Consider the following 26,949-nt stretch of genomic DNA (forward strand, 5'->3'; position numbering starts at 1 on the left):
CCCCGCCCCACCGAGCCCCTCCCGCCGCCGGTCCCCCCCACCGCTCCCCGCCCGCCCACTCCGGCAGCCGCGAAGGCGGCCGGCAGAGCGACGCGGAGCCCCGCCGGCGCGGACCCCGACGACGCCCCCCGCCAGCGCCCCCTCCGCGGAGCCTGCGCGCCCTGGGCCGCCCTCGAGGGTCGGGAGCGGCGCCCGGCGGCCGCCCTGCAGGTAAAGGCGGGGAGGCTGGAGTGGCTGCTGGGTTTTGGGGGGCTTCAAGGGCAGGACCGGGCCCATGCTTCCCCTAGACTGTCCGGGACTGCTGGTCCGGTGCCTCCTCGGACCCGGGGTGGGGACTGGATGGAGACTCGGGCCAGAAGGTCGGCGGTAGGGTAGGGGAGCCCATCAGTACCCTGCGCCCCGTCCCTCTCCACCCCAGAGTTGCTCAGGCAGAATCCCAGATAAAGCCCCCTCCTCCTTCCGCTCCCAGAAGCAGAGCTCCACCATCAGGGGCTCCATCATCAGACAGTCCCGGTAGACGCCCCAGTGCTGTGGCTCTGAGCATGTCACTTCACCTCCTGGAGTCATCCTTCCCACCTGTGAAATGGGAATGACAAAGCTTCCTTGGCAGAGTGGTGGCAGAGGAGGGCGTGAGGGGCCTTAGAGCGCCCTCCAGCCCCAGGCAGGGAAGCCCTTCAGCTCTCTCCCTCCCCTCTCTCTGCCATGGCTGGTTTGCTGGCCACCTTCCAGTTTCTCTGTCTTTCTGCTTCTGTCCCCATATCCCTCCTATTCTAGGTGTCCTGGCAGCACACCCTCGCCCCCCAAACTGGAGACTGAGGTTCTGCCGAATGTCCCTGCCAGAGCTCAGCCCCTCCCCCCCAGCTCAGGACTGAGACTTCGCGGGGGTGAGGGGGCTGTTGCCTGGAGCAGAAAGGCAGAGGGCCCCAGAACAGCCTCCCCCATGTGCCTGTCTTGGGGCTGGAGTCACAGTGGCCCCAGGAGTCCCTGGATGGAGAAATGCTGTTTAGACAGAGGAGCCAAGGAATTGCGAGCTGGGGAAGGCAAGCCGTTTGAGTTTGCTTGTTGCGTGTATGTGTTTCTGTGTGCAAGTGTGTCAGTGTGCACGCTTGTGGGTTGTGAGGGGTACAGCAAGTGTCTGCCAGTGTCTTCATGCTGCCATGTGTGTGACACCCTCAGCGTGTGTCAGAACATGCAAGGTCCCTGACACAGGAACGCCACTGACCTCCCGCAGGAGGACCTTGGGGACCCACACATCCTTCCTCATGTCTGCTTCAGTGCCTCTTGCTAAGGCCTGTGTGGTGTTTGGTGGCAAGTTCCCCTCCTCTGAGTGCCCTTAGCAAAGGTAGCCTCCCAGGAACTGCTGGAGCATTTGGAAGGTCTGGGGGGGGCTAAGATGGCTGGAGCAGCAGGCCATCTGGGGACCCTCTGGGACTGATCCCCACTTCCCTGAGCATGGGGGTCCTCAGAGAGCCCATTCTAGAGCACAGGGGAAGAGGTGGGTCTAAGGAGGCACCGTGGGGAGTTGGCGGTCTCTGTTAGAGCATAGACGCTCCCATGGGCTTCCTGCTGGACTGACAGACCCTTGGACACACAATCACCCCCTAATGATAATGAGGACACACCACGGACATACTCACACAGTCACGCACAGCTACACTCTCTCCCATTGACAGTCACACACAATCACACAGGTAAACATACTGCACTGAAACACACACCACCACAGATGCTGAAATGACAGAGGGTGTGTGCACACCCATGCACACCCCCAGACTCCTACAGACACATGGCAGCCCCACCTGGCCCAGCCGAACATACTCAGATGGCACAGCACACACACATACCCTCAGACGCACGCACTCAGACACACTCCCCAGGGTCTCTCTCTCGGGTTTCACATTGTCCACCACAGAAAAAATAAAGTGTTTCCGCTCTTTGGCTCCGAAGAAGAGGAAAAAAAAAAGGAAGTGAATGTGTCTACTAACAAGAGAGAAGGGAAAGATACTGAACAGGGCTGTCAGCTGAGCACCCCCTACGACCACCCCTGCCCTGGGCCTAAGCCAGACCAGAGGTTGGCAGAACCTCAGCTTCCCTGCCCCGCTGCCCGCCTCACTCCAGATCCCCCCAGCAGCAGGCATAGGCCTCTTGTAGGAAAGTGGGACCTCAGATGAACTGGTCCCATTCGTGGCCCGAGGCACTTGCAAGCTGAAGGGGGGAAGAACCAGAGAGGCAGAGTGACCTATCATACAGGGTGCAGCTGTTGAAGTACGCCACACCACGGGCCAAAGTGTGTGAGGGAGGGGTAGCCAGAGAGGCTGGCCAGGGCTCTCAAGAACTAGAACTCTGACATGTGCAGGTGTTGGGAAGGGTAAAGCGGCAGCCTTGCAGTCAGAGGGAAGAGCACGTGCAAAGGTGTGTGGTGAGGAGCTGCAGGTTCTCTTGGGACAGTGAGTAATTGTTGGCTCAGTGCTGTGGGGGAGTGAATGGGAGGGGCTGACAACCACTTTGAGATCGGATTTCCAAAGGCCTTGTGCGGAGAAAGGGTGTGAGCTGCACCGTGGAGCAGTCTGGCTATCACTCTGGTTCCTCTGGGGGTCAAGGATAAAGGGGGATCTATATTATAGTCCTAAGGAGGAAGGTGCTGGGAGCTCAGGTGGGTGGTTGCCATGGGGATGAGAGGAAGACATAGATGGAGAAGAGTAAGAGGAGAGACTGGAATGGCCTTCGTGACTGATTGGTTGGGGGGATGAGCAGAGGGCAGGCTGGGAGCTTTGTACTGAGTGACAGTGGCCTGTCCCCGGAGGAGGCAGGTGAAGGGGAAACATGAGTTTGGATCCCAGGGTCTGGCATGCTGGGATGGTGGTGGTCTGGGTGTTGAGTGTGGCCATGGGTTGGGGGGAACAGTAAGGTCTGGGAGGTCTGGGGTGTGTACAGAAGCCCAGGTGGCTGTGTGAGGTCACATGTGTTCACATGAGTGCCCAGAAATCAGCCAGGGAAGTCACACTTCCAGATAGGGAATTCCAGACTCACTCTTTCTACAGCAATCTTGAGTGAAGGCAGTGCATGGGGAAGGGACAGCCTTGGGAGTCAGACAGGCCTGGGTTACTTCCCTTGTCACCCTGGGTAAGGGACTTCCCATCTCAGTGCCTCAGTTTTCCCATCTAGCAAATGGGAATGTTAATACTTGTCTCCAGGGTTATTTTACCTGCAGAGGAGTGAGAAGGGTTCCAGCTCACACAGTGATCAGGGTGTAGCACCTAGAACTTTCACCCAGTGCAATACCTCTGATCAGTGTTATACCTCTCTGATTCGATCCTGGGAAGGGACTGGGGAGGACATGGCCCTGTTTCCATTCAGATTTCTGGAAAGTTTTGAATTGGGAGATGACTCTCCCCATGCAACCTAACCTAAATGGGCTGAGATTCCTGGCTCTTGGAGGGCAGAAGAAGGGGGTGGCAGAGGGCTGGTGCCTCATGGGAGAACCATGTCGGCATTAGGGGCTCATCTCCTGGATGGGCTTGTGGAGACACAGAGGTCTAAGGTCACTCAGCAGCCAGTGGCAGGTTTGAGACCAGATGCCAAAAACTTGGGTTCAGGGCTCCCTTCCTCCCAGAGACTGCCCCCTCCAATACCTGGGGTGGAGGTAACCTTATCACCTGAAATTCTCTAATTTCTTCCCGTTGACCCCCCGGTCACTGCTCACTGTCTGGTTTGGTGGGAAATGGAAAGGAAAATCAATTGTCGGGCAGGCACGGTGTACCTTGCGTTTTCATAGCACAAGGTGATTTGGAGGCTGTAAGGAACATGGGGGAATAGCAGGCATGAGGTCAGGCTCAGGGAGAGTATCCCGGTAGGGGTCGCCAAACTTTTTACACAGGGGGGCCAGTTCACTGTCCCTCATACCATTGGAGGGCTGCCACATACAGTGGTCCTCTCACTGACCACCAATGAAAGAGGTGCCCCTTCCGGAAGTGCAGTGGGGGCTGGATAAATGGCCTCAGGGGGCCGCATTGCGGCCCGCGGGCCGTAGTTTGGGGATGCCTGAGTGTGCTGTCCCTGTGGGCCCTGTGAGGAAGGGCAACTTCTGGGAGGAAGGGTCCAGGTCTCTGGTCTCAGTTCTACCCCTGGCTGCCGTGTGACCTCAGGTGAGGTCTTTGCTGGGTCTCCAACGTCCCATCTGTGGGATGGGCCAGTAATGCCACCTTGGCCCACCTTAGTGCCTGCGGTGAGGAACAATGCAGATTGTGGGGTGGAGGGCTCATTTCTCCTCTCTTGGAAGGTCTCAGGAGGTCTACCCTCATCTAACATCCACAGTCCTCAATACGCAGAAGATCTCTGTCCTTCCCTCCCACTGTGGCTGCTGCTGGCCGCCCAGCTGCTCTGCGTGAGCCCTTCAGGCCACGCTCCTTCTGACAGGCGACCACGGCTCAGCTCGTGGCAAACATTCTTTTCATAGTTCCTGGAGCACAGCAAATCCTGCTGCTTAGCCAGGAATGCAGAGTCCCCTCCTGCAGCGGTAGCAGGGGCTTGAGTTGGGGAGCTCCTGGGGGTGAGGCAGGAGGGGCTGATGAGGCAGGAGGAGGACCCCCACTCCCAGACTCTCTATGCGCCAGCTCCAGAGAGCCGGGAGGCTGTCCCTGTCATCTCTGGACTCATAGTTTGGTTCTAAACTCCAGGACCGTCCACCACTGGCTAGCTGGGTGAACTTGGGTAAGTGACTTCTCTCTGAGCCTTGTTTTCTTTATCTGTAAAAGGTTCTTTTTATTGAGAGAGAGAGAGAGAGAGACAGGGAGACGGGAACATCGAGCTGTTCCTGTGTGTGCCCTGACCTGGGATTGAACCAACAACCTCTGTGCTTCTGGACAATGCTCCAACCAACTGAGCTATCCGGCCAGGGCTTATTTATTTTTAGAGAGACAGAGGAAAGGAGAGAGAGGAGAGGGAGAAGTGTTGTTCCACTCAGTCGTGCATTCATTGGTTGCTTCCCATTTGTGCCCTGACTGGGAATCGAACCCACAATCATGTCATTTCGGGAAGATGCTCTAACCCAGTGGTCCCCAACCTTTTTTGGGCCACGGACCAGTTTAATGTCAGAAAATATTTTCACAGACCGGCTTTTAGGGTGGGACAGATAAACGCACAAAATAAAATTATGCGACCGGCGTAAAAACTGTGGTATTTTTAAATATAATTGTCGAACTTAAGAGACAGTGTCAAGAGTGAGTCTTAGACGGATGTAACAGAGGGAATCTGGTCATTTAAAAAAAAATAAAATATCGTTCAGACTTAAGTATAAATAAAACGGAAATAATGTAAGTTATTTATTCTTTCTCTGCGGACTGGTACCAAATGGCCCATGGATCAGTACCAGTCTGTGACCCGGGGGTTGGGGACCACTGCTAACTGACTGAACTAACCAGCCAGGGCCATAAAATAGGGTTTATAATCTAACCTCACAGGGCTTTTGGGAGTTGTCGTGGTAATTATGATGATAGTCATACAATAATAGTAAACAGCCTGACCAGGCGGTGGCGCAGTGGATAAAGCGTCGGACTGGGATGCAGAAGACCCAGGTTCAAGACCCCGAGGTCGCCAGCTTAAGTGTGGGCTCATCTGGTTAGAGCAAAAGCCCACCAGCTTGAACCCAAGGTCGCTGGCTTGAGCAAGGGGTTACTCAGTCTGCTGAAGGCCCGCGGTCAAGGCACATATGAGAAAGAAATCAATGAATTGCTTTGTCGCAATGTGCAATGAAAAACTAATGATTGATGCTTCTCATCTCTCTCTGTTCCTGTCCGTCTGTCCCTGTCTATCCCTCTCTCTGACTCACTCTCTGACTCTGTGAAAAAAAAAAAGTGAACATTTATTAAATGTTCCTTTATGCCAAGCACTGCTTGAAATCTGCTGTATGAAATTAACTGATTTAATCCTGACAGATGCTTTATGAAATAAGAATTGTTCCCACTTTACTCAAGAAGAAGTCAGGCACAGATGAGTGAGGTTATATACTAGGAAGAGGTCGGGCTGGGAGAAGAATGCATGAAGCTGGGCTTTTAATCCATCATGATTTTTAAAAAATTAATTTTAGAGAGAGAAATATAGATTTGTTGTTCTACTTATTTATGCATTCACTGATTGACTCTTGTATGTGCCAAAACCTTGGTGTGTTGGGACAACAGTCTAACCAACTGAGCTACACAGCTAGGGCCCATTATGATTTTTTAAGCAAGATTCAGCCCAGGACCTGCTTGTGGTAGACGCTCAGAAAGTGGGGACTTCTCCCGGGAGCCCATCTTTGGGAGAGGCTGACTATTCGCTTCATGGCCATCAGCACCTTAATTTGGAAAGTTGGGATAAGGGCCTGGGGTGCTGGCCAGCCTCCTTGGGAGCCCTGTAGCTGGTAGGGGATGGGGGTGCATACTGCCCACCCACATCTGGCGTGGGATTTAGCTGGCGGCAGGCTCTGTGCAAGGAGGAGATATCGCCAGGGAAGGGGCTCAAGGAGGAGATTAGGGAAGGCAGCTGGGGGTGGAGGTTAAGAACAGAGTCCCATTGAAGTTGGCTCAGACACTGCCCGGTCACAACCACCAGCCCTAGCTTCCTATTTTGTAGGGCTGAGGGAGCCGTGGCCAACTGGAGTGGGCCCCTGAAGCCCTTGGTGGGAGCAGCCCACTCGGTTCCCAGCCTGGCGGGCCCATGTTGCCATCTGAATTGAGGTAGCACAGGTAAGAGTGGAGAAGAAGGGAGAAGGACCTGTAGCTAAGGTCTCTAGGAAGCCCAGGTAAAGAGGGTTTGCCATTTTGGAGGGCTGGGCAAACTGCAAGTTTCAGAGCTAGCCCTTGTGCTTCCCAGCCCTAATCTTGGAGAATGGATGGCACCTCTCTGAGCCTCAGTGCTCCCCCTCAGAAGAATAGGACAGCAATTCCTGCCTTACACGGTTATGGGAGAGCTTGATAAAATAATGCCCCAGGGCATGCCAAGTGCTATGTCTGGTGTATAAAACGTACTTGGGATTTAAAGGGCTAACATGAGTGGAGGGGGCAGAGCCAGCTTTAACCTGGGCTCAGGGTCTGTCATCCTGATATTTAAGGCATTTCCTAGGCTGACCCCAGCCAGCCTTCTTATCTCAGCTTGCCTGTATAGTGGGGAGGTTAAAAGCCCAAGCTTCGTAGTCAATAGCCTAAGTTCAAAGTCAGGCTCAACCCCTCACTTCGAGCTGTGTGACCTTGGGCCAGTTACTTAAACTCTCTGTCCGTTGCTTTCCCTATCCGTATAAAGGGAAGACAAAATACCTATTTCACTGGATTGTTGTAAGGATTAAATGAGATAATCCATGAGAAGATCTCAGAACAGTGCCTTGCATGTATAGATGCACAATAAACTGTTAGCTATGTTTTGTTAGTTCATTTGTTTGTTTATTTTTTGTTCCCATCCCAAGTGTTCACACCTCCATACCCTCACACATGCTGTTTCCTCAGCTTGGACCGATTGCTTCTCCTCGTCATCATCCAGTTAAATCCATGTTCATTCTTCAAAACCCAGATCGAATATAAGTCACTTCCTCCCCCTAAGCCTCCTGGTGGGGTGGAGGCAGGGCTCAGTTGAGTTGGCGAGAAGACCTAGGAGCCGCTGGCTTCACTTCTGGCTGCTTGTGTAGTGAGAGACAGGGCCGGGATGTCAGAGTTTCCATGGGAGCGGGCAGAGGCGAGCAAGCAGCTGGGGGAGAGAGTGACGCGGCCAGTAGGTCTCCTTGCCAGGTGGGTTGGCTGGGTGTCCCCTCTCCATCCACCCAAGAGTCACGCCTGGCCCTGGACTATAGCCCCAGCTCCCCTGTGGACAGCTGTGTGACCTGAACTAGGGCTTGCGACAGCCTGGCATCATGGTTGATTGAGACAGAAACAGGCACCTGGCCATTCAGTGTCCTGCATATATCACCTACCTGCTCAACAGTCTTCCATGGCACCCCATTGCCTTCCAGAGGAACGCGAGCACGGAATTCAAGGCCCCTCGTGCTCAGCTCCTCGGCTCCTCTGGAACTGCGCGTCCTGTCAGCCCCACAGCACCTCTGGAACTTCCCTGGATCTGCCAAGCAGCTTCCTACTGCCAGAAATTTCTTTTCTCGCTTTGTCTGCCTCTCAGACTCCTAGTCACCCTTCAGGATCCAGCTCCAGCGTCCCTTCCTCCATGAACCTTCTGGGGAAACTCAAGTGGGAGGCAAAGTTCCCTACTATGTGTTCCCACAGCCCAGAGATCTTAGTCAATTGTGTGGTGGCCACTTGTCAGATGCCTACAGTTAACTCAAGGCCAGGGAGGGCAGGGCCTGGAATGGAGCCATTTCTGTGTCCCCAGCCCAGAGTCCCGCACACAGTAGGAGCTTCCTCAGAGAGGAACCCTAGCCTGTAGTGGGGGCGACCCCAGCCCAGGGCCTGATGTATATTGTAGGGATTTCTCTAGTATGAACACTGGCACACAGAAGGGGCTTCCTCAGCCTGGGCCCTAGGACAGGAGGAATGCCATCAAGTCAGGGCCAGGCACCCTGTGGACATTGCTAAGTATGCATGAAATGAACGAAGGGAGTCACATCCTGGCTTCCTGAGGTGAGAGCCTGAGGTCGGGGCCAGTGCTCCAGCAGGGGCTCTTGGTACCAAGCCCGGGGCAGGCACAGGGGCGGCTGTGAGTTAGGGCAGGAGGCTTCCGGCTCTTGGCATCTTCCTCACTGTTTCCCTTTTTTGTCCGCAGGCCTCGCCTCTGCTGGGACTTTTGGAGGCCCCTCCAACCTGAAAGGTAAGCTCGATTTGGGGGGCATCCAGCCAGGGACATCCCCGGTTGGATGAGGCCATTGCTGGCTGCTGCCTAAAACCCTGCTCCCTCCTGCTGCAGCGGGAGTGCCTCCCGGCCCGGGGACACCCAGCAGGCAGACCCTCTTGCAGGTGACCTCAGCTCCCTGTGGCCTGGGCTTTAAAATCCTGGCCCAACTCGGAAGCAGCTTTTTCTCATTTGTGAACTATTTCTCCCTGGCTTGTCGGAGTGGGCCTGTGTTTGCTTGGCCCTGCCCGGGTGCAGTGGCCTGGCTATGCTCCTGCCGGGCCTCCTCCCTGCCCAGCTCCTCCTGCTGCTGCCGCCGCCGCCGCCGCCGCCACTGCGTGGGGAAGCCACGAAGGCCCAGGAATTTTGGCAGGCGTGGGAGGCAGTGGGCGGCGGGTGGCGCTCCGGAAAGGGCTGCAAATGTGAACCAGAAAGCAAGGGATTGGCATTGAGGAGCCCCTGCCTGGCTCGGCCTGGGGCCTGGGGCTGGTGGGGTCTGGGGTGACCCTTCAATGTGCAGTCCCAGTCAGAAACTCAGGGCCGCTTCTGGGAAGTGAGAACGATGGCACCAGCCGGGCCGGAGCCTGGTGGAGACGGGCTGGTCTCCTGGCTACCCGCCTGGGGAAACACTGTTGCCCTGGGTCCTGCCCACTGCTGGGCTTCTTCTGGGTCACCTACCCCCATCTGGTCATTCCTACCTGCCTGGACACTTAGTTGCCCAAGATGCTCCTCCCCAGGGCAGTAGCAGGGTGTCTGGTTGAACTCTGACCTGTCCTTCAAACCTCCTTCCAATGCTGTTTCCCAAATTGAGGTCCCCTGGGGTCTGAGAGCCTCACCTGTAAAGGTGAGGCTGGGACTCTTGGTGGATCTGACGCTTGGTGGGGTAGGCATGATGGGCACTCCTGTCCTGCCATCTGCCTGGATGAGGAGGCAGCCCCCAGGCAGCCCTGTCCCAGACTGCTGCCCCTCTCCACCCAATTCCAGATTCCAGGCAGCTCTTTGCCTTTGGAGCAATCCTCACCCCCACACATTTAAATTTGAGGGGGTCACAGACTCATACTCATTCCGCAGGACAGAGAGCTCAGCTCATGGCCACTGGACTCCACAAGTTCCCATACAGGGAGGTCAGACACAGACCTGAAATTAGCATGAGCATCAGGGCTGTGAGTGCTGTTTCCAAAGGGTCTCATCAAATGATCAACAGCTAGAGATGCACAGAGCCTGGAACTCCACCAGGGATCTAGGTACAAGCACACAGGGGAGGACAGAGAAAGACAGGCATGGTCGCAGAGATGGGCAGACAAGTGGAATGGCACACCCAGATGGGAGGAAAGACACACTAAGAGATGCACAAGATACACAGGCAGGTGAGGATCTGGACTTAGTGACAGAAACAAGAAGGAAGGGACACAGATGGGTGTGGCCTCTACCCAGATGACTCCCTTACACAGTACTCTTAGACAGTGTGGCCCCCCACCCCCAGTTGTGATCTCGGTGTTTCGCAAGGCTAACCATAAATTTCTGCACACTTTTTACCCCCATCTCATCTTAAAACACTTTTTTTTAAAGTTTATTCATTTTTTTAGAGAGGAGAGAGAGAGACAAAGAGAGAGAGCAAGGAGAGAGAGAAGGGGGGAGGAGCTGGAAGCATCAACTCCCATATGTGCCCTGACCAGGCAAGCCCAGGGTTTCAAACCGCAACCTCAACATTTCTAGATCGACACTTTATCCACTGTGCCATCACAGGTCAGGCCATCCCCATCTCATCTTAACTGATTCACATACTGAGTTTAGAGTATGCCTCCTCCTCCAGGAAGCCACATGAGAATGACATGGAAATTATCATGTTGGTATAGGGAGCCACTGGAGAATCCAGGGGAGGATCATGGGTAGGACTGGGCCTATGTGTGGTCCACAGATAGGCAGACAGAAGTTGTTAGAGATGCAGATGTTGGGCTCTACCCCACACCTACTGAATCAGGATCCCTGGTGTGTGGGGGGATGCGTTTAAGAACCTGTGTTTTAAAAAACTGTTCGATGCGACCAGGTGGTGGCGCAGTGGATAGAGCATCGGACTGGGATGCGGAGGACCCAGGTTGAAGACCCCGAGGTTGCCAGCTTGAGCGCAGGCTCATCTGGTTTGAGCAAAGCTCACCAGCTTGGACCCAAGGTCTCTGGCTAGAGCAAGGGGTTACTCGGTCTGCTGTAGCCCCATGGTCAAGGCACATATGAGAAAGCAATCAATGAACAACTAAAGCGCCACAACAAAAAATTGATGATTGATGCTTCTCATCTCTCTCCGTTCCTGTCTGTGCCTATTTATCCCTCTCTCTAAACAAACGAACAAACAAAACAACAAAAAACAAAAATAAACCAAAAAGACTGTTCGATGCACACAAAAGTTTGAGGAGTAGTATTGCAGTATCTACAGAATGTATTGAGGAAAACATTGAAGCTGAAGCTGAGGGGTGGGAGAGAGGCTATTACAATAATCCATGTGAGGACTTAGCCATTTAATTTAACAAACCTTTACTGAGTGGCTGGGAGGTGCCAGGCTCTGGGCTGCGTGTTGGGAGAGTACCAGGTCTATATTAGAGCAGAGACTGGAGAAGGAGAAGGAAGGGAAGTGAGAGAAGTAGAGGAGACAAGAGTCCACAAGATTGGCTTGGGGGTTTGAGGTAAAGGAACAGGGCTGTCAGGTACAGCTGTGCGGGAGGGCTGCTGTACAAGGACACCAGGGAAGGCAGGGAGCAGGGCCAGAGCTGGATGGGAGGAGAGTGTAGCTTTTTCTAGCTGCGCTAAGGCATTATATAGGCCAGAGATTCCTTACTGCCCTATAAGGTAGGAGGGGTCAGAGGTGACACCAGATTTCTGGCCTGGGCACATGGGAGTAGGGGAAGCAAATAATGGCTAGAAAGGCAATGAGAGCAGTTTGGGTGGAGGGATCTGAGGGCTAGTCAGGTGAAAACGCTCCGCTTATAAGTGAGCTCCAAGGGTTTGGGGCTCAGGGGAATGGTCAGAGCTGGAGACAGCTGTGGGAGTCCTTGGTGATGGGATTGGTGAGAGCTGGAAAATGCAAGAGGAGCATCCGGAGAGAAGCGACGAGGCCTGAGCTAGCCCCTTGGGGCAAGCCTGGGCCTGCAGAACGGGCAGAAAAATCCAAAGGAGACTTCCAAGAAGGAGGAGGGCAGTATTACAGGGTGCATTCAGTGCTGGAGAAAAGGAAGACCAGGGTCAGAGGGTGGGGAGGGGACAGCAAGTAGGGGTGAGGGGTAAAGACAATTCTTACAAGAAGCTTGGGCCTGACCAGGCAGTGGCACAGTGGATAGGGCGTCGGCCTGGAATGCTGAGGACCCAGGCTCGAACCCCCGAGGTTGCTGGCTTGAGTGCAGGCTTATCCAGCTTGAACGTGGGATCATAGACATGACCCCAGGGTCGCTGGCTTGAGCCCAAAGGTCGCTGGCTTGAGTAAGGGGTCACTGGCTCAGCTGGCATACCCCAGTCAAGGCAAGTATGAGAAACAATCAATGAACAACTAAGGTGCAGCAGTGAAGAATTGATGCTTCTCATTTCTCTCATTTCCTGTCTGTTCCTGTCTCTCTTGCTACAAAAAAAAAAAAAAAAAAAAAAAAGAAGAAGAAGAAGAAAAAGAAAAAGAAAAAGAAGCTTGGCTGAGAAGGGCTAGAGATGAGGGTGGCTGGGAGCAGGGGCAGTTGGGCCTGTGTGGGCATGGGATTCAGAGGCTGGAGACAGGTTTGCTGGGAGGCATCCTAGACAGTGAGAGGCCCCTCGGGAGGAAGTGTGGAGGGGCCTGGGCCTTGAGTGGGAGACAGGACCCTCTTTATCTGAGACTCAGAAAGGAGGGTGGGAAAAGGCTCTTCAATTTCCACAAACTGGGAACGAGGTGGGGGAATTAGGGGCTCCGGAACCCTGGAGAAGTCTGGAACTGCCTGGTTGGGCATTTAAGGGTGGGCATCATGTCCATTGGGCTAGGAGGGCAGTGTCTCTGTTTCTCTCAATCATCCATAACTCCATCCTAGTCCTGAGCAGGCTAGTGACCCCTGGTCAGTTTCATCTCAGGAGTAGTCAGAGAAAAGGCCTAGAAGGCCAGAAAATTGACTTTAGGGAATTTTCATGAGATCCTGGCCTTTGGCAGCAAGTCACCTGAGTTTTGTAAGGGTCGGAGATGTTGCTTTGCAGCAGGAAGAATTGAGATTAGACTAAAGATAGGACTTTCTGGCCATCAAGGTAGCAGGATAGGGCAGCACATCTGAGGTTGCTGACAGCTCAGATCATCTCGGTTAATCCTTTTACAGATGAAGACACTGAGGTTCAGAGAGGTTAATTAACTTGCCCAAGATCACAGCTGGCAAGTAGCTGTACTGAAATGGGAGTCCAGGGGCTGCTAGGACCTAGGAAGGCCTAGAGGCCCCCAAACTGGACCCCTGACAGGAAGACACTGATCAAGAAATGCTGCTCACTTGTCGAGGTGGCAGAGACAGAGCTGGAGAGACAGAGACAGAAATCGTCAGGGCCAGAGACCCAGGGAGAGAGCAGAGACCACGGCTGGGAGAGTGGGGAGACAGGAGGCATGGGGGGGCAGGAGCAAGTGGGGCAGCCGATCCCGCAGAAATGTCTCCACAACAGGAAGCGTCTCATAACATACCTGTGGTTTGGCCAGGCCCTGGGGCTGCCTGAGCGCTCCCCACTGCTCCCTCAGCTGTACCGCCCTTCTAGGGTAGGGGGCTTGGAGCCCAAGGAGCCTGCATGGGGCTGTGGTCCAGAGGGAGGGGACCAAGGCCTCTGCAGCCACACTCCTGCATGGTCCACTGGGAGCCCCCTCCCTCAGGCCCTTATATCTGAACCTCTGGTAGCTCATCTGTGAAATAGGGTGGGGAGCGGGCAGGACTTTTAAATTCCATAGGGTCACCTGGGCCCCCTCTGCTGGTCACCACTGGGACAAGACCCTTTGAAAGAGGAGATTGGAGGGGAGGAGTCACAGTTGGCTGATGCCCCTTCCCCTTCCAGGACTGTGCTCATGTATGTGTGCGTGTGTGTGCGCACGCGCGCGCGTGTGTGTGTGTTTGTGTTGAGGGGGGTCTGCATTCATGCCACTTTTCCTTCCTGCTGGGGCCCATTCCCACCCACTTGGGTTGAAAGACCCCCAGAGCACTGCCCACTCCCAGCCAGCCTCCTTGGCTGCCCTGGGAGGAGGTCCAGGCTGCCACAAAACGCTGACTTGAACAAAATGCTATTTTACGGGGATTTGTTGAAAAGGGGGGAAATCCCCGTTAAGGACTTGCAGCTGTCCAAACACGGCGTCCACCCTGCCGTCGCCACCGCTCAATCCCCTGAATCAGCGTCTCCTTGTGCACCCCACCTCGTGCCCCTGCCAGCCCAGCCCCTTCCCAGCTGCCCTGGCTCCTGCCTTCCTTCCTAAGAGGTTAACAGAGAGGGCGATGGCTTGCCCAAGGTCACACAGCAGAGCCGGGCTTGAGCCTCTGGGCCCTCCCCTGGCCACTGACACCCGTGCTTGGCCACCATTTCTTGTGGGAAGAACAGGGAACAAGAAGATGAATGCTCTTCTTTTGTACCTCTGTTCTCTGGGCAGGCTGTTCCTTGACCGAGTCCAGAGGACTGCCCCACCTCATCCCCTCTGGCCTGGGGACAGGGACAGGGGGCACTCTTAGGACGGTGAGACATGCATCTGCGCAAAGTCTGAGGCAAGGACTGAATGAGGTATTTACGTGATCTTGAAATTTGCCGGTGAATTGAGTTAATCAAACATTTATTGAGCATCACTGTTTGCCAGCCAAGTCCTGTGCTGAGCAAAGAGTAAGTGAACACAGCAGGTCGAGAGAATAGAGGAGTCAGAGTCAGAGAGGAGTGAGGGCTGCGATAGGGACCGCAAGCATCCACGGAGCCCAGGAGGCATCCGATAGGATTCCTGACAGGCAGGAATAAGGAACTGGTAGGTGGGGGAGCCCGCAGCGCAGGGAGCTGAGTGCACAGAGGCCGGAGAGCCTCAGGGAGGCTGGGTGTGTGGGGGAGGAGGGACAGTGCGGAGGAGGGGTGGGCGCTCAGAGGCACCCAGGCACCCTGGCTCTGAGGTGGCTGGGTTGAGGGGCAGCCTGTCCCACCTGGCTGCTCTGTCATGCCATTCCAGGGAGACCTTGCTCTCTGCAGCCCCTTCTCTGGGCCATGTACTCGCTTCCAGCCCCCAACCCCCATGCGGACTGGCACATGCCAACCGCCCCTCTGAGAGCTGGAGTAATCTTTCCCCCTCAAACCCACAGGCGGCTTGGAGAGGCACGAGAGACTTTTTCTTGGTTTGCTTCTCTGTCTGGCTTTCGTTCTCTGGCTGCTCTCTCCTCCCCGCCCTCCCCCATGGCAGGATGTCACAGTGGTTAAGAGCTCAGGTTCCTTACAGCTCTCTGTTCAAATCCTGGTTCCCACTTTAGACATCACTGTCCTCTGAGCCCTGGGAATCACAAGAGCTCCTCTTTCCCAGGTACCTGGTGGGAATTAAATCACATACTGAACATGAAGTAGCGAGGTGGGTTTGTGACAGGAGGTCCATGTGCTCAGACACTTCTCACTCCAGAGGAAGCACCCGCTCTCGGGTCCTGCAGCAGACCTGTCCCACCTCGATGCAGGAGGTGCTGGAATGGGGCAAGTTCAGGGAGCCACAGGGCATGGGGCAGTGAGGCTCCCTGGAGACTCACATTGCCAAGGACGAATGAAAGGTGGGGAGTTCGTGGGTGGTGCTGCCTGACTCCAACTACACTTGGGCCCTTCCTTTGGCACCCTGCCCGCCTGTGCTCCTCCAGAGTCCTCCCCGCTGAGGCTGCTCGGCCTCTCCATCAGCCCCCACTCCCAGTGAGGCCTTGGCTCATGTCCCCAGAGCCAGGGCTGTCCTGAGTCCTCCTATGGTGATGCCATGACCTTGGCCTCTGACTCACTCAGGCCAGAAAGGCTCACTCCCCTCCCCCTGCTTCCTGCTGCACGCCTTGCCCCGCCACCTGCTCCTTCACCCCGTTGGCTCCCAGCACCAGGCAGAACAGTCTGGCCCTGTGAGTGTGTGAGCACTGCTCCTCCTTCACCTCCATGGGCCCCCAGCTCAGATGCCAGCGCAGGCAGACCCTTGTCCTGCTCAGGAGAGGTGGGATCACAAGATAGTTAGGGGCTGGGACTAAAAGTCAGACTGCCTGGGTTTAGGTCCTGATTGTACCCTGGCTTCCTCATCTCTATTTTTTATTTTATTTATTTATTTATTTATTTATTTGTATTTTTCTGAAGCTGGAAACGGGGAGAGACAGTCAGACAGACTCCCGCATGCGCCCGACTGGGATGCACCTGGCACGCCCACCAGGGGGCGATGCTCTGCCCCTCCGGGGCATCGCTCTATTGCGACCAGAGCCACTCTAGCACCTGGGGCAGAGGCCAAGGAGCCATCCCCAGCGCCCGGGCCATCTTTGCTCCAATGGAGCCTTGGCTGCGGGAGGGGAAAAGAGAGAGAGGAAGGAGAGAGGGAGGGGTGGAGAAGCAGATGGGCGCTTCTCCTGTGTGCCCTGGCCGGGAATTGAACCCGGGACCCCCGCACACCAGGCCGATGCTCTACCACTGAGCCAACCGGCCGGGGCCGCTTCCTCATCTCTAAAACAGGGCTAGCACGCTTCACAGGGCTGAATGCAGGTGGGATGTACAGTGTTCCGTCAGTGCCTGGTCAGGGCCTCCACCAGCAGGACCCGAGGGTCAGGCCTGAGTGCTCAGCCTCGTGTGCTGGCGTCAATCACGTGGCGATTAGAGCAGGGGGCTGTGCTGAGGCCAGGCTCTGGATAAGACCTCAGTTCTCACACTTCCTACTTGTGTGTCCTGGGCAAGATTCTTGGAGTTTAAGTTTCTGTTTGAGGGTCTATAAAATGAGGACATAAATGCATGAGCTTGGGGGGGTGGTGCCACTGAGAGGATTCTGTGAAGTGAAGCATGCCAGGCCCTGAGCTTAGGTCTGGCGCATGCTAGTGGCAGGTATTACCATTAGGCTGAACCCCAGGGAGGTTGTGTGACCTGCCCAAGGTTACAGAACAGGTTGATGGCAGAGCTGGGATTTGAACCCCGGAGCTAGGCTGACAGCTTCATCAACCTTCTCCAGAGCCCTACACTCCTTCCTGTATAGCTCTGCATGAAACAGAGTTTAGACTCGCAGGGGTCCCCAAACTTTTTACACAGGGGGCCAGTTCACTGTCCCTCAGACCGTTGGAGGGCCGCCACATACAGTGCTCCTCTCACTGACCACCACTGAAAGAGGTGCCCCTTCCGGAAGTACGGCAGGGATCGGCTTAATGGCCTCAGGGGGCCGCATGTGGCCCGCGGGCCGTAGTTTGGGGATGCCTGGTAGAGGAACATCAAACTGCAGCTCCAGATGTACCCCAGTTACTAGGGAGGGCTCTGCTCCCCGCATGCACCCTCAGTGTGCACAACCCTCTCGCAAACCCCTCTGGAATTCAGGCACTGGTGCTGAAAGGCCCTTGGTGGGGTGAGGGGATCCCAGAGCAGAAATCTGAGGGAAAATGGGACTTTCCTTGGGTTTGCAAAATGTCATATAATCCCTCATTCAAATATTGATGGGTGCCCACTGTGAGGCAGATAAAACATCTCTAGTCATCACAGCAGCCCAAGAAGCAGGTCCTTAGCCCAGTTTTTTAAAAAAATAACACCTTTGGCTCTGGCCATGTCAGAGCGTCATCCTGATATGCCAAAATTGTGTGTTCGATCCCCAGTCAGGGCACTTATAGGAATCAACTACGAATGTATAAATAAGTGGAGCAACAAATCAATGTTTCCCTCTCTCTCTCTCTCTCGCTAAAATCAATAAAAAAAATTTTTAAATCTTTATTGAGACATGATTTATGTATTATATACTGCTAACAAAAATTAGGGGATATCTCAAAATGAATATGAAGTGATAAAATATCCCCTAATTTTTGTGAGCAATAATTAGCCCATTTAATGTGTACTATTTGATGATTTTTAAGAATATATTCACAGAGTTGTGCAACCATCACCACAATCAATTTTAGAACATTTTCATCACCCCTAATAGAAACCTTGTATACATTAGTAGTCACTCCCCATATCTCCCTCCCTCTACCCTAGACAACCACTAATCTTTCTGTCTATAGATGCTCCTATTCTGGACACTGCATATAAATGAAACCATATAATATGATTTTGTGACTTGTCTTCACTTAGCATGTTTTCATGACCCCTCCATCAGCCTCCACTCCCAGTGAGGCCTTGGCTCATGTCCTCAGGGCCAGGGCTGTCCCGAGTCCTCCTATGGTGATGCCATGACCTAGGCCTCTGGCCCACTCAGGCCAGAAAGGCCATGATGTAGCATGTCATCAGTACTTCATTTCTTTTCATTGCTGCATAATATTCCATTGTATGGATATATCACACTTTGTCCATTCATTAGCTGATATACATCTGTTTATTTTTCTTTTTTTTTACTGACCATCATTTTTTATTATTTTTTAATTTAATTTTTTGTTTTTACAGGGACAGAGAGAGAGAGTCAGAGAGAGGGATAGACAGGGACAGACATAAAGGAACGGAGAGAGATGAGAAGCATCAATCATCAGTTTTTCATTGTGACACCTTAGTTGTTCATTGATTGATTTCTCATATGTGCCTTGACCATGGGCCTTCAGCAGACCGAGTAATCCCTTGCTGGAGCCAGTGACCTTGGGTTCAAGCTGGTGAGCTTTGCTCAAACCAGATGAGCCTGTGCTCAAGCTGGTGACCTCGGGGTCTCAAACCTGGGTCCTTTGCATCCCAGTCTGATGCTCTATCCACTGCGCCACCGCCTGGTCAGCTAATTTAAAATTTTTTAAAAAATATAGCGTGCGGAGGACCCGGGTTCGATTCCCGGCCAGGGCACACAGGAGAAGCGCCCATTTGCTTCTCCACCCCTCCGCCGCGCTTTCCTCTCTGTCTCTCTCTTCCCCTCCCGCAGCCAAGGCTCCATTGGAGCAAAGATGGCCCGGGCGCTGGGGATGGCTCTGTGGCCTCTGGTCGCAACATGGCGACGCCCAGGATGGGCAGAGCATCGCCCCCTGGTGGGCAGAGCGTCGCCCCTGGTGGGCGTGCCGGGTGGATCCCGGTCGGGCGCATGCGGGAGTCTGTCTGACTGTCTCTCCCTGTTTCCAGCTTCAGAAAAATGAAAAAGAAAAAAAAAAAAATTAAAAAAAAAATATTTTAATTATTCACTTGAGAGAGAGAGAGAGAGAGAGAGAGAGAGAGAGAAAGGGTCAGCAGTAGGAGCGGGAAGCATCAACTCATAGTTGCTTCCCATATGAGCCTTGATCAGACAAGCCCAGAGTTTCAAACCAGTGACCTCAGTGTTCCAGGTTGACTGTCTGCCCACTGCACCACCACAGGCCAGGCCCATCTTTATTTACATATTGAGTTGAGAGAGAGAGAAACATCAATTTGTTGCTCCACTTATTCATGCATTCATTGGTTGGTCTTCGGTGTGCCCTGACTGGGGATCGAACCTGCAACTTTGGCATATTAGGATGACACTCTAACCAACTGAGCTACGTGGCCAGAGCACATCTGTTTATTTCTTCTTTATGGCTGTTATGAATAATACTGCTATGAATATTCACATACACCATTTTCTGTGGACATATTACCCCGTTTTACAGATAAGGAAACAGGTTCACAGAGTGGAAACCTCTTGCCAAGCTCCCCAGTTGGTGAGTGGAGGTCTCAGGCTGGCTGTCCCGATCTAGAGCCTGTGCTTCTCCCCATCCAGGAGCTGAGCTAAATGCTCTGACAGAGCTAGGTTGGAACAAAAAGGACTGAGGGGTTAACTTTATGGAGAAAGGGGTAACAGCTTCTGCAGGTCTTGAAGGATGAGTAGGAGAAGGGGAGAGCATTGCAGATGGAGGAACAGCAGGTGCAAGGGCCTAAAGGTGTGAGGCTACCTAGTGTCTGGGAGCCATAGGAGTTCCATGTTATTGGGGCAGAGGTCTAGGGGAAGGAAGAAGCAGAGAAAGGCACAGTAGATGATAGGGTTGGAGACACAGGAACAGATTAGATTTAAAAGGCCTTTATATCCTACTTTCTTCATGAAACAAACTAAGCTATAAATATACATTTTTTTTAAAGTGAGAGGTGGAGAGGCAGAGAGCCATCTCCTGTATGCGCCCTGACGGAGATCCACACAGCAAGTCTCCTACCAGGTGATGCTCTGCCCATCTAGGGCTGCTGCTCCGTTGCTCGGCAACTGAGCTATTTTAGTGCCTGAGGCCATGAAGCCATCCTCAGTGCCTGGGTTCAACTTACTCAAATACTGCAGGAGGGGGAGAGAGAGAGAAAGAAAGAGAGAGAGAGAGAAAGAGAGAGAGAGAGATATGAGGGGGAGGGGTGGAGAAGCAGATGGTCACTTCTCTTGTGTGCCCTGGCCAGGAATCCAACCCAGGACATCCACACACTGGGCCAATGCTCTATTGCTGAGCCAACTGGCCAGGGCCTGTAAATATACATTTTTAATTAAGTATATGTCAGGGAAAGTAGGTTTATTTCAAAACTATTTCTAGCCAATGAGTTATATTTTCAAGTGCCTCATCGAAAGTGCCACATTACATAATTTTATAAAATATGGTTGTTTTCCTTTCAATTATTGTAACACAGGAAAACAGATACTTACTAGGTGATTGCTGACTTCCTCATGTAAAGGACACTTGTTCATTGGTTTGTGTGTGTCTCTGTAGTAGGGATGATATTGATATATGTGCTGCCACCTATTTAAAAGTAAGTCCATCTCATGTCACAAGGCCATGATTTGCCACTCTTCTGCCCAGTGTGTTGAGTCGGGGTAGAAGGTAGTTCCGTGTTCCAGATACAGTTCTTTGATTGATAGCTTCAGTAGGATGTGGCTCTACTCAAGTCCTTCCAGTCTTTCTGTTTTGGATTTTTAGTAGGATGCAGTTAATATGTTAGTCAATTTCTTTTGCACACAGGAAGCTTTATAAAACTTTATTCCTAAGCCCCCTATTTTGAGATGCTGTTTTGCATATGAGAGGAATACTGTTGAAATAAAACATAATTTCCCCAGAAACTAAAGCTTTATTTATTGATCAAGGTGATTCTGAAAGTTAAAATATTAAATGTTAGAATGCTATGTTATTGTTGATTGTACTATATTATGTATTCAATAGGAAATCATGGTTTATCAATCAAAATTGAAATTTTCATCTTGAATGCCATGCTAAGCACATGGCCTTGATCCTGAAGGCAGTGGGCGGAGAGCCCCGGCGGGCACCGACACCATGTGAAGTCAGACAAATCTAAGGCAAATCCCAGTTCTGCTTCCAAGAGACCTCTGCTTTAGTTTTGTCGTCTGGAAAATGCCGATGACAAGAATAATACCTTGTTTCAAGTGTTGAGGGGATTGAATTCCTATCTCTGGAGAGCTCATCCTAGTGCCTGGCAGAGTGCCAGCCTAGCAAATGGTACTGGGTGTTATCATCATCAAAGGGCGGTGTGGATCAGGAGCTGCCAAGATCAGATCTGTGCTCTGGAAGGGTGTCTGGCTGCAGAGTGACTGGTCTGGGGGAGGCTGTTGTCCAAGGGAGACAGCAGTGGGGATGAAGAGCCATGGGCAGGCTTCGGGGGAGGTTTAGGAGATAACTTCTGCAGACTCCGAGACTTCGGGAGTAGCTTGTGAATAATATGTAAATTCTGATCTTTTTGTGAGTCCCTGGGCCTGGTGCCAAACCACCCAGGGGCTGGTTTGATGGTCCCTCTCGGTTCCTCCCTGCAGCACGTTTGTGGACGCCATGCGGTGGGCTCTGACACCCTTGCCCGTGCCGCCAACTCTGCTGCTGCTGCTGGTTCTGGGGTGCGGGCCGCGGGCGGCCACAGGCGGTGGGGCCGGCGGGGCAGCGGGCTACGCGCCGGTGAAGTACGTGCAGCCCATGCACAAAGGACCCGTGGGGCCACCCTTCCGCGAGGGCAAGGGCCAGTACCTGGGTGAGCACCTCCGCACCCCATCCCCTCAGTGTCTCCGACAGCTCCTGATCCCCTAGCTCCCTGCCTCCCGACCTCCATCTCTGGCTCCTCCCTTCCAGGTCACAGCCCCCCCCCCCCCCCGCCCCCCAATCCCCATCAAAGATCCCATTTCTACTTTCTTCCTAATGCTGGTCCAGGGCCTCTTACCCCCGGAGGGCCAGGAAATGGCTGGCTGGCCGGCCGCAGAGGTCTTGAGTGGGCTGGGGAGAGGCGGGAAGGTCCGTGGGAAGTGACTTAGGGGTCTGCCCTGACTGGCTCTACGGAGGGGTGCTGGCGCCACCTGGCGGCCATTCCACCCCAGGCCACGCAGGGATGAGAGGCTTCCCAAGCTCTTGGATACTGCCCAGCCTGGGTATGTTGGACACCAGCAGCCCAGGGTGAGAACACCCTGAAGCCCCCAAGATTGCCTCTGGACACCCATAAACTCCATATTCCGTGAGAGCATGGAGAAGGAGATCAGGGCATGGTCTTCATGAACAGATATAGTATCGTCTCCCCATGCACCCCGTGCTGGTGTGGGGAGTGGGTAGATGGGTCCTCGATACCCACTGACCAGGGCCCTGACTGCTCCTTCTATCTCTCTTTCTCTCAGAAATGCCTCTACCGCTGCTGCCGATGGATCTGAAAGGAGAGCCGGGCCCGCCTGGGAAACCTGGGCCTCGGGGGCCCCCTGGCCCTCCTGGCTTCCCAGGAAAACCAGGCACTGGAAAGCCAGGGCTACATGGGCAGCCTGGCCCCGCTGGCCCACCTGGCTTCTCTCGGATGGGGAAGGCTGGTCCCCCAGGGCTCCCGGGCAAGGTTGGACCACCAGGGCAGCCAGGGCTTCGGGGGGAGCCTGGGATACGAGGAGACCAGGGCCTCCGGGGCCCTCCAGGGCCCCCTGGCCTCCCTGGACCTTCGGGCATTGCTGTCCCTGGGAAGCCAGGCCCTCAGGGGGTACCAGGGCCACCAGGATTTGGGGGGGAGCCAGGGCCCCAGGGGGAGCCTGGACCCCCAGGTGATCGAGGCCTCAAAGGGGATAATGGGGTGGGCCAGCCAGGGCTGCCTGGGGCCCCAGGGCAAGGGGGTGCCCCTGGGCCCCCTGGCCTTCCTGGTCCAGCTGGCTTGGGCAAACCAGGTTTGGATGGGCTTCCTGGGGCCCCTGGTGATAAGGGTGAGTCTGGTTCTCCCGGGGTGCCAGGACCCAGGGGTGAGCCAGGGCCATTGGGCCCAAAAGGGCCCCCGGGAGTGGATGGTGTGGGGATCCCAGGGTCAGCAGGGTTGCCAGGGCCACAAGGCCCAGCAGGGGCCAAAGGGGAACCAGGGACTCGGGGTCCCCCTGGCCTGATGGGCCCCACTGGCTATGGGATGCCAGGACTGCCAGGCCCCAAGGGGGACAAGGGCCCAGCTGGAGTCCCAGGGCTCTTGGGGGACAGGGGTGAACCAGGGGAGGATGGGGAGCCAGGGGAGCAGGGCCCACAGGGCCTTGGGGGTCCCCCTGGACTTCCAGGGTCTGCAGGACTCCCTGGAAGACGTGGGCCCCCTGGGCCAAAGGGGGAAGTAGGGCCTGGAGGACCTCCAGGAATGCCTGGCATTAGGGGTGACCAGGGGCCTAATGGCCTGGCTGGGAAACCTGGGCTTCCAGGAGAGAGGGGGCTTCCAGGAGCCCATGGACCCCCTGGACCGACTGGGCCTAAGGGCGAGCAGGGTTTCACAGGCCGCCCTGGGGGCCCCGGGGTGGCAGGTGCCCTGGGACAAAAGGGTGACTTGGGGCTCCCTGGGCAGCCTGGCCTGAGGGGCCCCTCAGGAATTCCAGGACTCCAAGGTCCAGCTGGTCCTATTGGGCCACAGGGTCTGCCAGGCCTGAAGGGAGAACCAGGCCTACCAGGGCCCCCTGGAGAGGGGAAAGTGGGGGAACCTGGCGTAGCTGGGCCTACAGGGCCCCCCGGGGTCCCTGGTTCCCCAGGACTCACAGGCCCTCCTGGGCCTCCGGGCCCTCCTGGTCCCCCTGGCGCCCCTGGGGCCTTTGATGAAACTGGCATTGCCGGCCTGCACCTGCCCAATGGTGGTGTGGAGGGCGCCGTGCTGGGCAAGGGTGGCAAGCCGCAGTTTGGGCTGGGCGAGTTGTCAGCCCATGCCACGCCCGCCTTCACCGCTGTGCTCACCTCGCCTTTCCCTGCCTCGGGCATGCCTGTTAAATTTGACCGGACTCTCTACAACGGCCACAGTGGCTACAACCCAGCCACTGGCATCTTCACCTGCCCTGTAGGTGGAGTCTACTACTTTGCTTACCACGTGCATGTCAAGGGCACCAACGTGTGGGTGGCCCTGTACAAGAACAACGTGCCAGCCACTTACACCTACGACGAGTACAAGAAAGGCTACCTGGACCAGGCATCTGGCGGGGCTGTGCTCCAGCTGCGGCCCAACGACCAGGTCTGGGTGCAGATGCCCTCGGACCAGGCCAACGGCCTCTACTCCACCGAGTACATCCACTCCTCCTTTTCAGGGTTCTTGCTCTGCCCCACATAACCCGAGGGGCCCTGCTGCCCTGGCTTCCACCTCTTTAGTGGTAGAGAGAACTTCTCAATTACAAAGAACCTGCATTTAAAGACAAAACCAAAGGCTGAACAGAGGTGGGAACGGAGGCGGCCGTGGCCTTGGCCTGAGGAGACTGACTTGGTTTCTCCCTCCATGCAGGCTGTGGTTGTTTCTGGAAGAGGCCGGCCTGAGTTCCTCCTCTCCCCCAAGTGTCTGTGCAGTGTCAGGGTTGTGACCCCATTCCTGCCCTGTCTGGCCTTCAGACAGGGCCCCCGCACACTCAGTCCAGCTGTTGGAGACTCCTGCCCTCTGGGAGTCCTGGGCTCTGCTGGGTGGTGAAAGGTGCTGCTTCTCTGTGAGTCAGAGCTGAGATGGGCCTGAGCGCCCCATCCTTCCCCTGGGGGAGCTATTCCCAAGCCCTGTCCTTCCTGCTGGCCCTCAGATGGCACCAGCTCAAGGAATGGGACATAGCCTCCCTCAGTTCTCAGCCAGGGCTCTTCCACTCTCCCGGGACCTCCGGCTTATGATGTTGGATCCCTTGAAGAGTTTCTTTCCCTCTAGGGGAAAGGAAGCAGAGGGGGCCAGTGTGAACACCCTGCCAGGACTGCAGTCCCAGGGGGATGCCATGGCATCAGGCACGCACAGGTGCGCGGCTCCTTCTGCAGGCTCCTGGGAAGGGTCATCCCCTTTTCATGGCTCCAGCTACAGCCATGGGGAACGGTGGCTTGTGAGGGGTAGGGGCACGGGACTGGGCAGGATGGCAGGTCTTTACATGCATCTCCATCTCCTAGGCTTCCCCTACCAGCTCTCTCTGTTCAGCAAGAGGGCAGCTGCCTAGGCCCCTAGGGAGGGCACGGGCAGAGGCAGGGTTGACTGTCAGCAAATAAAGGGAGTATTCCTCCCTTTATCTCCTCTTACCTCCTGGGAGGAGGGCTGATTTTGTCATACAAAAGTGTAAAGGATCCTTGCCACCCCCAACCTAAGTGACCCCAAGGCACAGCCTCTCATTTGGCCCTTATAACAAGGTGCACACAAGCTTGGGGATGAAGGCTCCGCCTGCTTTTGCTTAATAAGAACCATATGTATGTGTGTCTACTAATCTGGGGGGAGGGGGCTTCCTCTCCTCCCACCTCTGGTTCCAATTTCCTGTTTTAAGCAGGATTAGAGCCCAGGAGGCTGAGGCTCTGGGAAAAAGGGTGCCAACAGGCCCCTCTGGAATGAGTTGGCTCTGGATGTTTCTGCCATTTTCCCCAATCAGAGCTCTCCTGCTGGAAACAGGCAGGATTCCTCTCCCCTCCCCTCAACCCCTAGTGCAAACCGAGAGGAGAAAGCTGAGCTGAGTGCTGGGGGCAGGGATGGTGGCCACTCTTGTCCATGCAAGGACGGCCACTCTCCCAGTGACTTGGGCCTCTCCTTCAGCCCTCCCCAAGCAAGCCCATCCCCCCTGGACTAAGTGTGAGCCTGTGTCAGTCCATGTGACCTGGTTGCGGTACTCCAACTCTGGCCCTGCCAGACCATGCGTGTTGAAAATGGAGGATGACGGCTCTGACTTCTGTCTCCATGAGCTGCGGTTCCTGCAGGCCCCTCGCCAGTCCTCCTCCCCACTGACTTCTCCCAACAAAGCAGGCTATTTGACTGCTCATGCTTTCAAAAGGAGAAATGAAAACCCAAATCGGCCCAAATGACACTATAAGAACAAGTTTTGGCTGGGGTTCACGGTGGATTTCTTACTCCCCAACACCCAAGAGAGCTGTCTCAAACCTTACCTGGTGGGCCCTTTGCTTGCCTCCTTCCCGGGTCAGACACCACCGTGGGACCTGTTTGGGAGGGGTTCTGATGGGCAGAAATTCCTCAGCTCCCTGTGGAACCCAGGGGACTAAGAAGGGGGTGGGGGAGCCAAAAAAGCTGTTTCACAAAACTTAAGTTTCTGCTAAAAGTCACTCCTGAAGCCTTTGAGAGGGGTGTTTGGTGCTTCTGAAATGTTATGTTCCAGGTGCTGTCTACTTAATTGACTAGCTTTGATAAATGACGTCAGGTTTTAACAATGAAAACTACATTACCTTGTGCGTTTTTATTTTCTGATTTCTCATTTTTTTCTTAAGATTAAGGTTTAAAGGTGTTCCATTAGCAATTTCATTTCTAACTGGTAGAAGCTTAGTTCTCTACGTATCTGTTATGTGCCCTGTGTCACAGAAGATTCAAGAAAAATGCACTTGGGAATCAAAGAAAATGGGACTTCTTTTTGAAAAGAAAAACAAGGATATTGGCTGTACTCACACAGCCTCAATAAAACCTGTTGTACAAAATAGCACAGCGCTGAGCTCGGCGCTGACGTGGGGGCCTCGGACTGGATTTCAGGAGGCACCCGGGGAACCTGCTGGGGTTCCGCTCTGTGCCCTCCGAAGCAGCTGCCCAGCCACAGGTCTGTCACCACATCAGAAACGCTCAGTGCTCCTAAGCTGTCGAGGCTCCGCACCAAGTAAATGCCAAGATGCATTTTAAGAAACCAAAGTAAGCAGTGGCTAGAGCGGGAGGAGATGGATC

The 26,949-nt window shown here is 54.5% G+C and overlaps 1 protein-coding gene across 3 annotated transcripts; it reads left to right on the forward strand.

The window, feature by feature from the left end:
* The first annotated feature begins 115 nt into the window (after nt 1-115).
* Nucleotides 116-26,459, forward strand: COL8A2 (collagen type VIII alpha 2 chain). Of its 3 annotated transcripts, none has more exons than XM_066269657.1 (4): nt 116-210; nt 8,737-8,781; nt 21,638-21,846; nt 22,478-26,459. In XM_066269657.1, the coding sequence occupies exons 3-4, from the start codon at nt 21,654-21,656 to the stop codon at nt 24,394-24,396; spliced, it is 2,112 nt and encodes a 703-aa protein (XP_066125754.1). In that variant the 5' UTR covers nt 116-210; nt 8,737-8,781; nt 21,638-21,653; the 3' UTR covers nt 24,397-26,459. The 3 variants fall into 3 exon arrangements, with proteins under 3 accessions (XP_066125754.1, XP_066125752.1, XP_066125753.1); XM_066269655.1 differs by lacking the exon at nt 116-210 and adding an exon at nt 4,541-4,710; XM_066269656.1 differs by lacking the exon at nt 116-210 and adding an exon at nt 6,700-6,722.
* The last annotated feature ends 490 nt before the right edge of the window (nt 26,460-26,949 follow it).

Source organism: Saccopteryx bilineata, chromosome 3, assembly GCF_036850765.1.
Source record: "Saccopteryx bilineata isolate mSacBil1 chromosome 3, mSacBil1_pri_phased_curated, whole genome shotgun sequence".
Classification (NCBI taxonomy): Eukaryota; Metazoa; Chordata; class Mammalia; order Chiroptera; family Emballonuridae; genus Saccopteryx; species Saccopteryx bilineata.